This window comes from Hippopotamus amphibius, chromosome 14, assembly GCF_030028045.1.
Source record: "Hippopotamus amphibius kiboko isolate mHipAmp2 chromosome 14, mHipAmp2.hap2, whole genome shotgun sequence".
Taxonomy (NCBI): domain Eukaryota; kingdom Metazoa; phylum Chordata; class Mammalia; order Artiodactyla; family Hippopotamidae; genus Hippopotamus; species Hippopotamus amphibius.
The window spans coordinates 65,914,645-65,930,353 of record NC_080199.1 but is presented as its reverse complement, the minus strand read 5'-3'; the positions used below and the strand labels follow the sequence as shown (position 1 = coordinate 65,930,353).

At 45.1% G+C, this 15,709-nt stretch overlaps 1 protein-coding gene across 1 annotated transcript in view; it reads left to right on the top strand.

Moving 5' to 3' along the window:
• COG6 (component of oligomeric golgi complex 6) overlaps positions 1 to 14,703 on the top strand; it is an 87,251-nt gene extending 72,548 nt beyond the window's left edge. Inside the window, exon 19 of the mRNA XM_057707152.1 lies at positions 14,318 to 14,703. Within this exon, the coding sequence (XP_057563135.1) occupies positions 14,318 to 14,354 (37 nt within the window). The 3' untranslated portion in view covers positions 14,355 to 14,703. The remainder of the gene's footprint in view (positions 1 to 14,317) is intronic.
• The last annotated feature ends 1,006 nt before the right edge of the window (positions 14,704 to 15,709 follow it).

Below are 15,709 nucleotides of genomic sequence, written 5' to 3'. Positions count from 1 at the left end.
AGAATTTTCCATGGGATTTTGGTGGTCGTCAAAGGACTTATTGGAATAGAAATATCACAGCTTCTGTGCTGTGTGCAGATACTTACTGAGTGTGATGAAAGAACCACTCTCTAACTGAGCACATATTCTGAGCAATTAGGCCATGTGCCGAAACCATTAAGGCTCAAATGCCAAGAGCCTGTAGGGAGGGTTCTGTTACAGGATTTAGCAACCAGCCCCTGGCTCACTTACCAGAAGGGGGCACTCCAGGCTTCCTGATCGCCGTGCCCGCCTGGCTGAGACTCAGCAGCTGCCACCCGGCTGCTGCTGGCTTCCAGACGCTCTCCCCAGTGCTGCCTCTGTCCCCCCTCTTCTTGCCCATCTGCCCTCCATCTGGCTGCCGCTTGAGCGGTGGGCGCACAGTTGCCGCTTGAGCGGTGGGCGCACACCTTACAAGTTGAGTCATGACACTAGCTGACACTCTGCATTCACCTTTCCAGTGCCTCTGTACCCCCCAAGCCCCTTCTCCAGCTTGGCAGCTTGAAAGGAAAGGACTGCCAATTCCTGTTTCATAACATTTCAAGGGCTGCATGCGGAGGCACTGGAGTCTCCTGGCACTCAAGGAAACTGAGCGTGGGGGTGGGAGCGGGAGGCCCACACGGGGGATTATGGACATCCAGGCACCCTTGGCCTGCACCCAACAAAACCTGGGGAGACAGGGAACAAGAGTAGCCTTTGTATGTCCAAAATGTTATCAAGATGAGTTGAAATCTGGTGCTGTCACTTCCCCATCCTGCCCTGCCCCCCCCCCCCCAAAAAAAAAAAACAGAGCAGAGCAATTTCTTAACAATCTGACTTTTATCCAGAACTGAGGCTCTTTATTTGTTAGAGCCAAGCATTTGGTCCAAGATTTTCTAATTCTTTCTGTGGGAATTTGAATCAGCACCCCCTCCCCAAGCCCCCACAGAAGAAGCAGATGGGAATCTTGGCGAGGTTCGAAAGTCCAGGACTTGGACAGGTTGAGAGTTCTATTTGCCAGGCTGACTTGCTTGTAATTAAAAAGCTTATCCTCCTCCTATTTTGCACTTCTGAACTTATCTGAGGAATCAAGAGAGTATTTATTCATGCATAGAGACAAATCTGTCTGTATAAGTGAAAATCTGCATTTGAAGTCAAGAGCTTACCAGCAGAGATGACTCACTCAGGCTGGTTAGGGCGATGGGGCACCTTCAGTGTTCTCTGCATGGTTGGGGCTGGGGTGTGCAAACCTCGCCTTCCCTTTCCCATCTCTCTGTGTCTCCAGTCCCTCACCTAAGCCGTGCCTACACCAGACACCCCTGGAGTGAGATTCTGCAGCGGGTTTGGGGTCTCGTTAGTGACACTTACGGACTCCAGATTGTTAATGTTTATCTGCTTTCTAATACTGAAAACAAAATAACTCATTAGTCTCGACATTTTAATGTGTGAGCGTTCTGAGAAAAAGACTTCACGTGCTCCTTTGGACTAAGTCCCGCTCATCGTCAGATTGAATGCACGTTAGAAACTAAAGAACAAAGTGAGGAGTGACCACTTGTGGCTCTTGGGATAATGAAAGCTCGGAGTTATTTTCACAAATATCTGTTTTTTTCTTTAAAATGTGCTAAAAGAGGTGAGGAGCCGGAGTCTTCTCCCTCGAGGAGCTCTTGAATGGGGCTTTGGTGATTTGGGGGGTGGGTTTGCAGGGGGCCAGGGGCAGGAAGCATTGCGGTTGGTGGCCCATCTGTGAGGCAAGAAGAGTATTGTTTCTCTGTGTGTTCATGGAGTGGAGCGTGTACCAGTCTCACCAGAGTCGCGTGCACACTTCCAGAGCAGGAGGGGAGGATGTCACCTGTAGGGGTTTCCTCACAGGTTGGCAAGGGCTGTGCTGCTGCTAGGGAGTGTCTCCCCCGTAGTCATTCTCTGAGCCTTAGATTTCCCTGTCACACCGGCAGACAGCTCCTGTTCCTGCTCTGAGTTCTGCCAGGAAGGCAAGAGAAGTGCCCGTTGTCCGGCGTGCTTGGGTAGCCACGCCACGATGAACTCTGGAGACAGCGGAGGGCTAGGGATCTCTCCTCTACAAGACTAGAGCTTTATCTTCCCAAACGGAGACGCCCCCACAGCAGATGAGACCTGGTCACCATTAGTCGGTCCCGCTTTGCGCCCTCACTGCCCGAAGCAGCCACCAGCTGCAGCGTCACCGGTCCTTCAGAGGACCCTATGGTCCCCGGGGTATCCTCTGACCTCGTGGCACAGTCGGCCACGCTCAGATCACTCCCGCTCACGCTCACTTATGCAATTTTGTTTTTCCTGCAGTTTAACACACACATCTCCGTCTCTCTCTTTCACACCCAGGCACAGTGAGGTTTAGTAACCCATTTTAATGAGGCAATTATATTTTAACTCTATTACGTGCAATTATCCACTCACTTCAGTCGCCTGAGCTGGAGAGCCCAGTGTTGAGGTCCCGCTGGCACTCGCTTGCTGGCCCCTGGGCGCAGCTGGGTGGCTGGGCCTTGGAGCACTCTCCGCAGGTGGCTCAGGGCTGCCACAGGGCAGGGACAACTGTGGTTTCTGGCCCACCCAGTGGAGCTCTTGATTGCTGTGTGGGTGGCCTAGATCGGTCTCATCTGCTGTGCCGTGCTGGCAGAGTTGTTTATCCAGGCCCCAGAGCCCCAAGTAGCCTTCAGGCTTGGAGGGACCAGAAAAACAGACTTGGGTAATCAGAGCCATGCATCTTGGTCTGCGGTGTTTTTTTGTTTTTTCCTATAGTCATCTAGGCTTTAGGTACCTAGGGGAGGGGGTGGAAGGCAGGGGCTTCTGTATGCCTATCCTACCTTTGCAGATAAGTCCCAGTGGTAACTTTAAGAAAGAAGGTTTAATTATATCTACTTCATTCAGAGTAATATACCTAATTCACATGGTAGCACGATGCGTAACAAAGCGGTCACCCATGTACTTAACCACCCAACTTAATAACTAGAATGTTTCCAATACTTTTGCATCTCCCTGTGGCCATTTATTCTACCCTTGCCTATGCTTAGAACCATTTGCTTGAATTTTGTCCCTACCTTTCACTTGATTTTTTAAAACTTTTATCACATATGCATGTATCCGCATTTGTTATTTGTTAGTTTTGCTTGCTTTCAGTTTAATTGAAATGGTGTCATTCTATAGGTAGCCTTCTGTAACTTACTCTTCTTCGCATAGTGGAATGCTAAAGATTCATTTTTGCAGCTGTGTTGAGTTGCAGTTCATTTATATTCACTGCTCTATAATATCCCAAGTTATTTGCCCATCCTCCCATCAAAGGAAATTTTGGCTTTTCTAGATATTTTTTGTTTTGTTTTGCATTATAAACAATGCTTCTAGAACATTGCTGTGTACATATACCAGTGCAAATGCATGAGAACTCCTCTGTCTTGGAGTGGAATTTCTGGGTTGTAGAGCATGAACATGTTCAATATTATAAGAGACTGCCAAACTCTTCTCTAAAGTGATTGGACCAACTTGCAGCCCCTCCAGCCAGGCAGTATCTTTTGCAATTTTCCAGATTCCTAAGTGTTCTATGTCCAGTGTGACACGACAGTTAAGAGCATTATTTGGATGTGAATTCCAAATGTTGGCTCTGGGACCTTGCAAAAATTAGTTGTTCTCTCTAAGCCTCAGTTTTCTTATCTGTAAAGTGGAGGGAAATACTTGACTACAGTACCTAATATCTAGTGGTCACCTTGGCAAACTCCTTGCCTTATGGAAATGCAGTATTCTCCAGCAACCCAGCACCTTAACAATGCCAAGTAGAGCTCACCAAAATTCCTTGTGCTGTTGTTCAGGATTTTGGCTGCTTAGTACTTTTCACAATTTAAATCTATCCTGCAAAGAAAATTAGAGATCAGTAAGGTAACAGAAGGTATAAATATTTTCTGATTTGTATCAGAGGTGGCAATTGGGTGATTACCTAATTAATACCCACCACTACTGCTGGTGTCTGGGACATATTAGTTGGGTTTTCTCTTTGGGCTGTCAGTGGAACGCCTGTGCCCTCATAGCCCCATAGACAGCACAAGCTACACCAGGGCTCCCTCTCATCGGAGCCTCCCTCAGAGACAGCCATTAATGATGCTACAAGTGGCAACGTTAGGACAGGGCTTTTACAAAGCACATTTCTGTAAGGCCTGTCATTGTCTCCCCACCGAGGTCCTTGTGGAATATTACTCAGCCATTAAAAAGAATGAAATAATGCCATTTGCAGCAACACGGATGGACCTAGAGACTGTCATACTTAATGAAGTTAGTCAGACAGAGAAAGTGAAATATCATATGATACTGCTTATATGTGAAATCTAAAAAAATTGACATAAATGAACTTACTTACAAAACAAACAGACTCACAGACTTAGAGAATGAATTTATGGTAAATGGTGGGGGAAGGGTGATGGAGTTTGGGATTGACATATACACACTGCTATATTTAAAATAGATAACCAACAAGGACCTACTGTATAACACAGGGAACTCTGCTCAATATTATATAACAACCTAAATGGGAAAAGAATTTGAAAAAGAATAGATACGTGTATATGTATAACTGAATCACTTTGTTGTACACCTGAAACTAACACAACATTGGTAATCAATTATACTCCAATATAAAATATAATGTTAAAAAAAGTTAGTTATTTCTATTCCTATTTTTACAGATAAAGAAACTGAGAGTTTGAGGCATTTAAGTGACATGTGTTATGTACATTGCAGAAGCTTGACTGAGGCCCAAGTCTTCTGTCACTGGATCCGGTGCTTTCCCCACTACCTCGCCATGTCTTACTGTGTCACGTTCCATAGTATGTGTTTATTCATGTTTGCCTTCTATGTTATTTAATGTAATCTACTTGATTATATATAAAAGCAAAAAGAAGTCCATTTGTGTCTGCAGAGGTGGCTGTAACTGGTAGCCAGAACACTGAACAAAGTTCACTGTCAAATTTGCTTTAAGGACAGTTCAAGAATTAAATTGTAAAAGGCTCATTCATACTGAAAAAGGCTTAAGATCACGGGCTTTAATTTCTCCCAGTTAGGTTTTAATGACTGAAAAGTTTGCTAACAACTGAAGCGTGTATTTCCTGCATCTTTATCGCTGGGAGGCTTTTTCACCAGAGTTTCCACTGCTTCACTGTCTTCTCTCATTTCTACAAGACCTCCTTGATAATGTTAATTGTCTTTTTTTTTTGATTGGAGTATAATTGCTTTACAATATTGTGTTAGTTTATACTGTACAGCAAAGTGAATCAACTATATGTGTGTGTGTGTATATATATATCCCCTCTTTTTTGGATTTCCTTCTCATTTAGGTCACCACAGAGCATTGAGTAGAGTTCCCCGTGCTATACAGTAGGTCCAATCATCTAAATTTTTTTTGACTGTGTTGAGCCTTCATTGCTGCACACTGGCTTTCTCTAGTTGCAGTGAGCGGGGCAGGCGGCGGGGGCGGGGGGGTGGTCTACTCTTTGCTTCAGTGCACGGGCTTCTCATTGCAGTGGCTTCTCTTGTTGCGGAGCACGGTAGGTGCGCAGGCTTCAGCAGTTGCGGCACGCGGGCTCAGTAGTTGTGTCTCAGGGGCTCTAAAGCTCAGGCTCAGTAGTTGTGGTGCACAGGCTTAGTTGCTCCGTGACATGTGGGATCTTCCTGGACCAGGGATCAAACCCATGTCCCCGGCATTGGCAGGTGGATTCTTAACCACCTCGCCACCAGGGAAGTCCTCAATCATCTTTTTAATGTTAACTTTCACTAAAAAAAACCCCTCATTCTCTGGGCTCAGTCATTAGCTTCTCCTCAATGACTGTACCCCTTGTCATGTGTAGCTGCGGCTTAGATGGTGACGGCACAGCTGTGGCTCTGCCCTGCTCCACCACCTGCACAGGCCAGCCAGAGGACACCGTGTTGCAGGAAGGCGGACCCCTTCCTGGGCCTGAGAGTGGGCTTTTGTCCAACACTCAGAAATGAACATTCCGAGGGGACACATGTGCTGACAAGGCAAAAGACTTGATTGGGGTGGGGCACCCAAGCGGAGAGCAGCAGGGTCAGGGAATCCAGGAGAGCTGCTGTGCCACGTGGCTCACAGTCTCATGTTTTATGGTGATGGGGTTACTTTCCCAGTAGTCTCTGGCCAATCATCTTGCTTGGCCCGTGGGCTGACTTAGGGTCCTTTCTGGTGGCATGTGCATCTCTCAGCTGGGGTAGACTCCAGTGAGAAGGACTCTGGGAGGTTGGTCGTCTCCTCCCTTTTTTGGTCTCTCTCGAATTTCTCCTGTTAGTTTTCAGTGGCAACACCATGTTCCTTATTGGGACCTCCTGCTGTGAGACAGCTCAGGCAAGCAGGCCTGGCCAAGGCAGTGGTTTCGGTCAACAGTTCCCTAACAACTAGTTGGGTCTTTCCACGCAAGGCTGAGGGAGGAGAACCACCCTGATTCCCAATGGCTCAGGGACCGTCCTGCCCCCCGGAGTCTCACTCAGCAGGTCACAGGTCCAGCAGTCTTTCTGGCCTCTTTCCCACAGATGCTGAAAGGCACTCACCCCACTCAGGTCACACTGCAAGATTTCCAAGCACTTCTTTGTGCACTGTCTTGATGTCAAGCAACATCAGCCAGGTGTGTTTGTCCGAGGCGTCCAGATGGAGGTATAGTGTGCGGTGAGCCTCAGCCTTTCCCCAGGTCCCCCCAGAGAGACCCTGCCCTGCTGTCTGTCATCACAGAGAGCGGTGACTGGACCCTGAAGCAGGGAGTTGAGGATGTGCGTTGGCCCAGGTTTTGTCTCTGCAAGACCGCCCTGATTTGGGTTGCTCCCTTGGGGGAGTAACTGTAACTTCACTGGACCTTTCCTTCCTTATAGACGTGGTTCCTACCCTCAAGGAGCTTGTAGTCTTTATTTCCTCGGCTCTCCACTGTTTGGGGGCAAGAGCTGGGTCTTACCTTGTGTTCTTTGTAGGGACACCAGCCCCTGAATGTTAGTTGATCTGACTTGGTTGTTGAATGTCGGAGGAGTTCTCAGTAAACACCTGAAATTGACTTTTCTAAAGTTACTCCCTGGCACTGTGGTGTCACATCATTTACCATTTATTTCCTGGTTCAGGGACCCTTCTCAGACCCCCCTTCCTGGCCTGAGAGTTCAGTTCTTGGCCTCTTACGGATGGTTCCAGTAAATAAGTACTTGACTCCCTCCCCACACAGTCTCTTTAGAAAACAGAAAAACATCCCTCTTCCAGTTACTTTGGGCTCTTTTGCCCCTGTTGAGGAACTGAAGGGTTTTCCAAAGCATCCAGATACTCTAGCCAATGGCTCTAGTCTCAGAACAGTGACCAGCTGGTACTGACCTGCACTCCTGTCACTGTCCCAGGGACTGAATTCCTTCTGTACACCTGCCGTTTTGAATCACCAGGTTGGGGCCAGGCATTTTGTATGTTACACATCTCACTCTCACATCAACCCCACAAGGCAGACATTGGTACTGCTGTTGTCCAGTGAGAATTGAGGAGGGTCTGAGAGGTTGCGGCACGTTCCCCAGTGGCAGAGTGGGTATCAAAGCCAATTCCGTCCCCTCTGTGCTCTTCTTACCCCTCCACTCTTCCTGCATCCTAGCTACGGGAAGGAAAAATAGTGAATCTGTCTCCAAGGCAACCAGAGGAGGGAGACGGCCCTTCCCAGAGTGCAGCTCATTTGGGATGTTTATGTATACGCGTTTCTTAGGAAGAGGGTTGGGCCGGGGTTAAAGCAACAATGAGCACTTTCCAAATGGGCTTCCCTGGCTGGTTGAAGGGCGAGAGCTTCATGTGATCTGGATTCCCCTAACAGTCAGAGCCTTGAGCACTGGAGATTGCTTGTGAGGCCTCTGACAAAGAGAAAGAGATTTGATGCCATTTATACATTTTTCTACTAACAACCAAAGAGGCCAGGACACCGTGATTTTCAATGATTAGAAGCTGATTATCTGTTTCTACGTCTGCTTTGATTAGAACAGGAGGAAAAGAAAGCAAAATACAAACTCTTGAACTGAAGACTGTCTGACTTTAGATTGGCAGTGCCCAAGCAGTAAAGAGCTGGGCCACTACCTCTAGTCCGTTATCTGGAGTAGAGTGGAGCAGTCATCGGAATATAGACATTCCGCCCCAGCCCAACTTCAATCAGGTTACTTTTAAGTTTTAAGGCTAGTAGTTTTGTAGAACTAGGTTAATTCTTTCCTATGACTTGAGTGCCATCTGCCTAGTAATCAGCTGCTTATTATTTAAAAGTAAATGCATTCCTTAGAATAACAAATGCTTCCCTGGTGGCACAGTGGTTAAGAATCCGCCTGCCGATGCAGGGGACACAGGTTCGATCCCTGCTCCAGGAAAACCCCACATGCCATGGCGCAACGAAGCCTGTGCACCACAACTACTGAGCCCACACACCACAACTACTGAGCCTGCGCTCTAGAGCCCATGAGCCACAACTATTGAGCCCCCATGCCGCAACTACTGAAGCCTGCACGCCTGGAGCCCATGCTCCACACCAAGAGAAGCCACGGCAATGAGAAGCCTGTGCACTGCAACGAAGAGTAGCCCCTGCTGTCCACAACTAGAGAAAGCCCGTGAGCAGCAACAAAGACCCAATGTAGCCAATAAATAAATAAATATATTTCAAAAAAAGATGATATGTGCATGTGGGCGCACACACACACATTAACAACATTAAAATAAAAAAAAAGAAATGTTGTGATAGCTTATGTAAAACCTACCATGCTGTACTCTAGTCAGTCCAGGTGGAAACAGAAATTATGATTCTGCTGGCATTTTTGTTTGCTTCATGATATCTAATTGGCTGAAATGAACCTAAAAATGAATCACGAAGGGGAATGTGACGGCTGTAAGGCGTTTGGGTGGATTAGTGTAAAATGACTAGGTGAAAACCCACACGTGTGTGTGGTGTGCTGAGTGGACACACCCCAAAGCGGCCCCCAGTTCACAGAGCGGGATTGTCTGAAGGGCCCAGCCAAGTGCTCCTCTAATTAACAGGGCAAACCAGAGTGTGCTATTCACAGAATGCTCACCAATAAGCCCCAAGTTCATATCTGCCAAAGGAAACCTTAGTCTCGACTTTCAGTCTTCCATATTCTCTGTGTTTTCCCAAACTTCATATAATTTTAAAACTTGATAAATATCATGTACATTTTGAAGGCTGCTTTATTCTGATAGAAAGTTATCTTTTATAACTTGTTACCAAGCATTTCTGGTGTTTAGAACAGAATATAACATACTTATATATGGTTTTGAAAAAATCTGAGAACTATATTTCGTGTTTGGTACAACTTACGTTATTCTCAAAAGTTCTTTTATTTGATCTGTGAATTTGAATGTTAAGAAACTTCTTTCCTATAGGTTTTTATACTGGTTCTTTTGTAAATCTTCTTGTTTATAATCATTTTTATCAGTGGTTTGGGGCAACCTTTTAAATATTTTTACATTTGGAAAGTTTGCAAAGATGCAAAACCTGCAAAGTTTGTATTTTCACATTATTGAGAAACCAGTGTGGTTATATTCAGGAAATTCCGAGGGAGTGAGATGGCAAATTCATTAGTAATGATTACGTAAAATAGGAGTTATGAAAATGCAAAGCCACAACAATGACACTGAACTGTCAATGAAATATCAACACTTAGACAGGGGAATAGACGTTTCTGTGGCTTTCCCAGCCCCCAAGGAAGGTCTGCTTTTACTGAGAAGCCAGCAGTGTAATGGTGGATGGATGGTCTCCAGAGCCCAGGCCTTGGAGTCCCATCCTGTCTCTGTCATCTGTTACCTAAGGCAGGTTACCCTGGCAAAGAAACATGGCCTTCTTGTGCTTCATTTTCCTCATTGGTAAGATGGGGATAGTGGTTTTTTGACTCAAACTAAAACACATAAAAAGTGTAGGATAACGTAGTACACACAAAAAGCATTCACGGGATGTTAGCTGTTCTTATTTTCATTGCAGTTGTGTTGCTGAAATTGGGATTGGAGAAAAAGAAAAAAAAACCCACACAACTCAATGATGTCTACTCATTCAATGCCTGTATAATGGACAAAGTTCTAGACAAAGAGTGAAGACATCTGGGTTCCGGTCCTGGCTTTGACTCCTTCTAGCTTTGTGACTCTACTGCACATCTGGGACTTGGTTTCCTCAGCACTGAAATGAGAGGATCGTACTGGAGACCCGTTCTCTTCACCTCTAACATCTAAGACAGTGCTCAAGTGGGTCAGAAAACCCTAAGTTCTCAGTTATTTTTTAAGTGTAATATTACATCTTAATACATCAAACCAAAAAAAAAAAAAAAGCGTCCAGATGTCAGCTAAAGTGAGAGCTGGAAATATTCTAAGACAATCTTTTCAGAGTTACTTCTGGAAGATATTTTTTAGGCAAAATCCTGATCAACAAAGAGTTGGGAAAATATGACTATTTAAAAAACTAAAGAAAACGACTGCAGGAGAATAGTAATATCAGCTCTTTTATTCTAGTGTCTGGCTTTGTTTCTAGGACCCATTAGATGAAACAAACGAGCAGAAGGAGGAGGAGGAGGAGGGAGAGAGGGAGCAAGAGAATAAAGTACAACTAGTGTATCGTGTGTCGTTATTTTAAGAAAATGTATTCTGACCAATTTTACTCAAAAGAATAAATCAACAAACACCCAGGGGCAATCTGCCCCTAGATTTTTTTTCCCCCAGTATAGACCTAATCAAAAGAATCAGGTTATGTCAAAAAAGTTTCCAGTAAAATGGTTGTTTCTATTTTTTCCAGCGTCGCTGTTAAATATTAGCCAGTGTGGAGTTGCACAGCCCCCTTGCCCGGTAATCTTAGCGAAGTAAACATGAATACTGTGCCTTTACCCCTTGGAAAAATGAAGGCAAATAATGGGAAAAGATGCACCAAATGTTTTGCAGCGTTACTATACATATTTGATGAATGAATCAGGGAAACTAAAGATGAAAAAGCCCACTAACTCTTGCCGGTACCCTGATGTCTACTGCTGTGCTCTTTTAAGTGGTTTGTCTGGTCTGGTTTTTAGTGACTCAGGTTATAGGGAATTTACCACTTCCCTCAAAGCCACTTTCCAAGTGGAGACGATCTGGCCTGCTGGGAAAGTTTGACAAATTCCCCTTGCTTTGTTTGATTGCTCTCATTAATCTCGTTTGATTTAGTCCATTTAATTGCGTATCTTTGGTGTCTTCAGGTTCTTCATTGTTTTCTATGAAACAATGTGTTTTTCTATGTGATTTTTGTTTCTTTTCTTTCCATTTAGCCTTTCTGTCTTCACTTTTTTGCCTGGAAGAGAGCAAACTTTGTGTGTGTGTGTGTGTGTGTGTGTGTGTGTGTGTGTGTGTGTGTGTTTTCGCTTGTGGATAGGTGAGCAGTAACCATCAGTTTCATTCAACAAGTTAACAACAGCAACAACAATGTGACCTGATCACTTACTATGTCAGGTGTTGTGCTAAATACTTTGTATACATTATCTCATTTATTAACCACCTACTATTCGCCAGATACCAGGAATGCAGAGTTAAATATGATCCTACATTTTTGACAAAGAGTGTATAATATACTGGAGGGGACAGGCATTCAAACAGGTAATGTCAGCATAGCATACCCAATGCAGGGGGCTGTCTTCCGAGTATTGTTGGCGCGTGGAGGAGGAGGGGCCACTCCAGCAGTGGAGAGAAAGGCGCAAGGGCAGAGGTCAGGTGGAATGAGAGGATGATGTCCCAGATGAGACGAACTCTAGACTGAATCCTTCAAGAGTAAGAAAGGATGTGCAGAGTTGGAGAGAAATTACATAGAGTTCAATGTTTTTCAGTCGAAAATCATGAGGATTGTTGGCAGGTACGTTAGGCTAGGGTCAGATTGTAGAAAACTCTCTGTTACTTGGTGGAAAACTTGGACTTTGTTCATGGTTTTAAGCAGAAGAGTGACATAGCTACTGTGTGGAAAACATCCAGAAGCGGCAGAAAGACTGCGACTGTGGCATCTGTGCTGGTGAGAAGCAATGAGTGTTGGGATTCCAGGGTCAGCTTAGCTGTTCTTGATTGGAATCCATAATATTTAAGGCCATCTGTCTCCCTTGACCCTAAGTAATCAGGAAGTTACTTAACAAGTACCTGCTGAATCTCTGGGATGCTCCAGATACCTTGATACTGAAAAGTGGATAACGGAGAACAAGTGCTTGCTGCAGCCAGTGGGGTTATGTCAAATGATGGTTATTTATTGACAGCTGTGTGACAGTTTCTGAGGAGGACTAACTGTCTCCTGATGGCACATGTGGGGTGTGATGGGGGAGATAAGAGCCTCCACTCTTGTCCGAGCATCCGCTCAGCATCTTGACCATCCACTGTGTGCAAAGCCCAGTGCTGTGGACCATAGCATTTACTGTATCAGCAAGGTGGCAGCAGAGGGTCAGCCTTCTGAATGTTACACAGTCCTAATCAACATCATGGGAAACAACCACTTGCAGCAGTGACCCTAAGAGATGAGTTGTTTCTATTTTCCTCCCAGCCTAAAAGCAGTAAATGATAGAAGAGGGCTAATACTTGAGGTCAGTAGATTTGGTACATATCCAGTTTGGTTAAGGTGATTATGGTGTAGCCTCAGGATAGAAATGGCACTAAAGGAAGCTTCGGTCTGATCAATTATACTGTGACAGGCTTGTCTGAAGTAGTAGAGGGAGAAGGTCTGCCTGAAGTTTAGAAAAAGCAGGAGAAGGCAAAAGGTCTCGATCAGGATTCATTCAGAACCTCCAAGGGAAGGAGTGGTTGTATGTGGCTGCCGTGTGCAATGGGTTCCTAAGGGTCTAGAAACACAGGATGTTCTGGGGCTTGGACTAAATAGTCTTCCCAATTATTGAACACTTTTTTAAGAATCTGAGCTCATCAGATAATCTCCTTCGTATGAGCAGAGACGGAATGGTAGAGTGGTAAACTCTGGGCTCTGCCTTCAGATCCCCTGGGCTCTGACACTTAGAAGCTATGTGTATTAGTTACGCACTGATGCATAGTAAATTACCTAGCAGTTCCAAACAATAAACATCTCACAGTTTCTGTAGGTCAGATTTAGAAGTGGCAAACCTGGGCAGTTCTGACTCAAGACCTGTCGTGTGGTTGCTGTCCTCTGAAGGCTTGACCAGGGCAGAAGGACCCACTTCCACGGCAGCGTAGTTACACAGTGCTGGTTGTCGGTCCTCCCACATGGGCCTCTGTACAGGCTGCTTGAGAGTCCTGAAGACGTGATGACTGGCTTTCCCCAGGGTGAGCGATCAGAGAGAGAGTCAGGAAGAAGGGGCAATGTCTCTGATCCTAACCCAGGAAGTATATTCCATCACTTACGCCACATTCTGCTCATTAGAATTGAGTCTCTAAGTCTGATTGAAATCACGCGAGGAGGAGAATTATACTCCACTTTTTGAAAAGAGGATTTTCAAAGAATCATACACACATTTTTACACCATCACACTGTGTAACCTTAGGCAATTTATTTAAAATCTCCAGAATCTACAAAAATGGTACTGATGAACCCAGTGGCAGGGCAAGAATAAAGATGCAGATGTAGAGAATGGATTTGAGGACATGGGGGTGGGGATCGGAGGGGAGGAAGCTGGGGTGATGTAAGAAAGTAGCATTGACATATACACTACCAAATGTAAAATAGATGGCTAGTGGGAAGCTGCTGCAGAGCACAGGGAGATCAACTTGATGATTGGTGATGACAGAGGGGTGGGATGGGATGGTGGGAGGGAGGCTCAAGAGGGAGGGGATATGGGGATGTATGTATCAATACAGCTGATTCACTTTGTTGTACAGCAGAAACTGGCACAACAGTATAAAGCAATTATACTTCGATAAAGATCTGAAAAATAAAATACAATTAAAAATAAAAATCTTCACACTCCAGTTTCTTCATCAGTAAAATCCAAATGCTATCAGTATCTGTCTTGTAGAGTTGTGAGAATAAAATGAATTAATGGAAAGACCTTGAAACAGTGCAGGGTATATGATAAGAGCTCGATAAGTATTAGCAACTGTTAGGCTGCTTACTGACCCTGTTCCAGACGTCTGGCCTGCGACAGGGCTCATCTGGAGGCAGGAGCAATGTGTGCTGGCTCCAGTCATGGGTCCCCTTCAACCGACCCTTCAAACTAGCAACAGGGTTCTCTCCACAGCCTCCTGCTGGGCTTTGATGAGCCTCGACCCTGTTCTTGCCTAGGCTGGGACCCAGGACAGGCAGTACATTTTCTTCTTTGTTATGAAGACTCCTTATTCTTTTCTCACCAGAGGATGTGCTCTGCAAAGGTGCCAGCCGGCCGTGTGACTTCTCAGGTTCAGTGGTACAAGAGGAGGGAAACCAGATGGCACCTCGGGGTCCTGCTGAAGTCAGAGGTGTAAATCTCAGCTGAGCCGTCAGGAACCACCCAAGGACCCTTGAATAGATCCTGTCAGATTCTTAGGGTGGCTTCCCTGAGGAAGCGCCTCCCCAGAGCTCTGTGCTGAAGTGGCCTTGGAAAGCTGTGTCTCTGATGTCATAGAAACGGGATCCAGAGTCGGAAATCACTCCAGCATCACCCACCTCAGTTCCGGAGACCTGAGCTAATCAGGAAAAAATATTGCGGGAATGTTCAAGAATCTGGCTACCGAATAGTTTTTAGAGATATGATCCTAGGTTAAATCTAATTAATAAATATTTATTAGGTATCTAGTATGAACATGTCACAGTGTTTCCTAAATCAGAAGAAACTTTCTGATGGCCAAAGGGTGAGTAGCGTCTTAACCCGTGTAGGGTTTTAGAGAGATTAGTCGCCACCTGCCACGGTCAGAATTCACAGTGACATTTCAAGACCATTTGTCAGAAGTTAAATAAGGAGAGAGTTTTGAGTTTTCTACTTACAAACACACTGTTCAAACTAGAAACCCAAATCACTACCTACTCCCCACGGGAACAGCCCTCACACCAGCAAGCTTGCCTTTAAAAAGAGAGAAGAAATTTGATAAGATGTACAGATATCCCAAGTTCTGATCAGTAACCGAATTAAAATGAAAAGTTCAGAACTTTTATTTTAATATATAAAGCAACATAATGATTTGTTCCATGGAAGGCGGGACCCCCAGGAAGCAGAAAAGTCACCCTCGGGCATGCGTGCCCTGACGGCTGACCCTTCCCTGAAAGAAATGTCTCTTCTATTCAAAGGCAGTATCCGGGATGAAGTAATTTATAGATTATAATATGACAAATGAAAATTGTTATTTCTGGTCAGAAACTAAATAGAGTTTCTCAAGGTATTATACTTTCAGCTAATTTAATAGAAGACTCAGCTTCAGGACCAGTATTTGGACAATTTACATACACAGTATTGCTTGGGGAGTTCTGAAGCTATTTGGACATAGAGTATAATGATCAAGTTCTAGCACAGAATTTTCAGGCAAAATTTACCTTTTTAAAAGTGAATTATAAACTAGGTAATTTCTGCTGGTGTTCATTCCCATAAAAGGATGCCACACAAGGAACCAGGCAGAGACACAAAGAGTCTTTCCCTTGCACAAAAGTCTACACAAGAAAAGGCCGGTGGCTCTCAGGACCGCGCACAGATGTGTGGCTGTGAACCACGACCCCTCTTTTCTTCTTGGAAAACGTTCTCCAATTAGACAAGGACACGAGGTGAACCGCTGCTA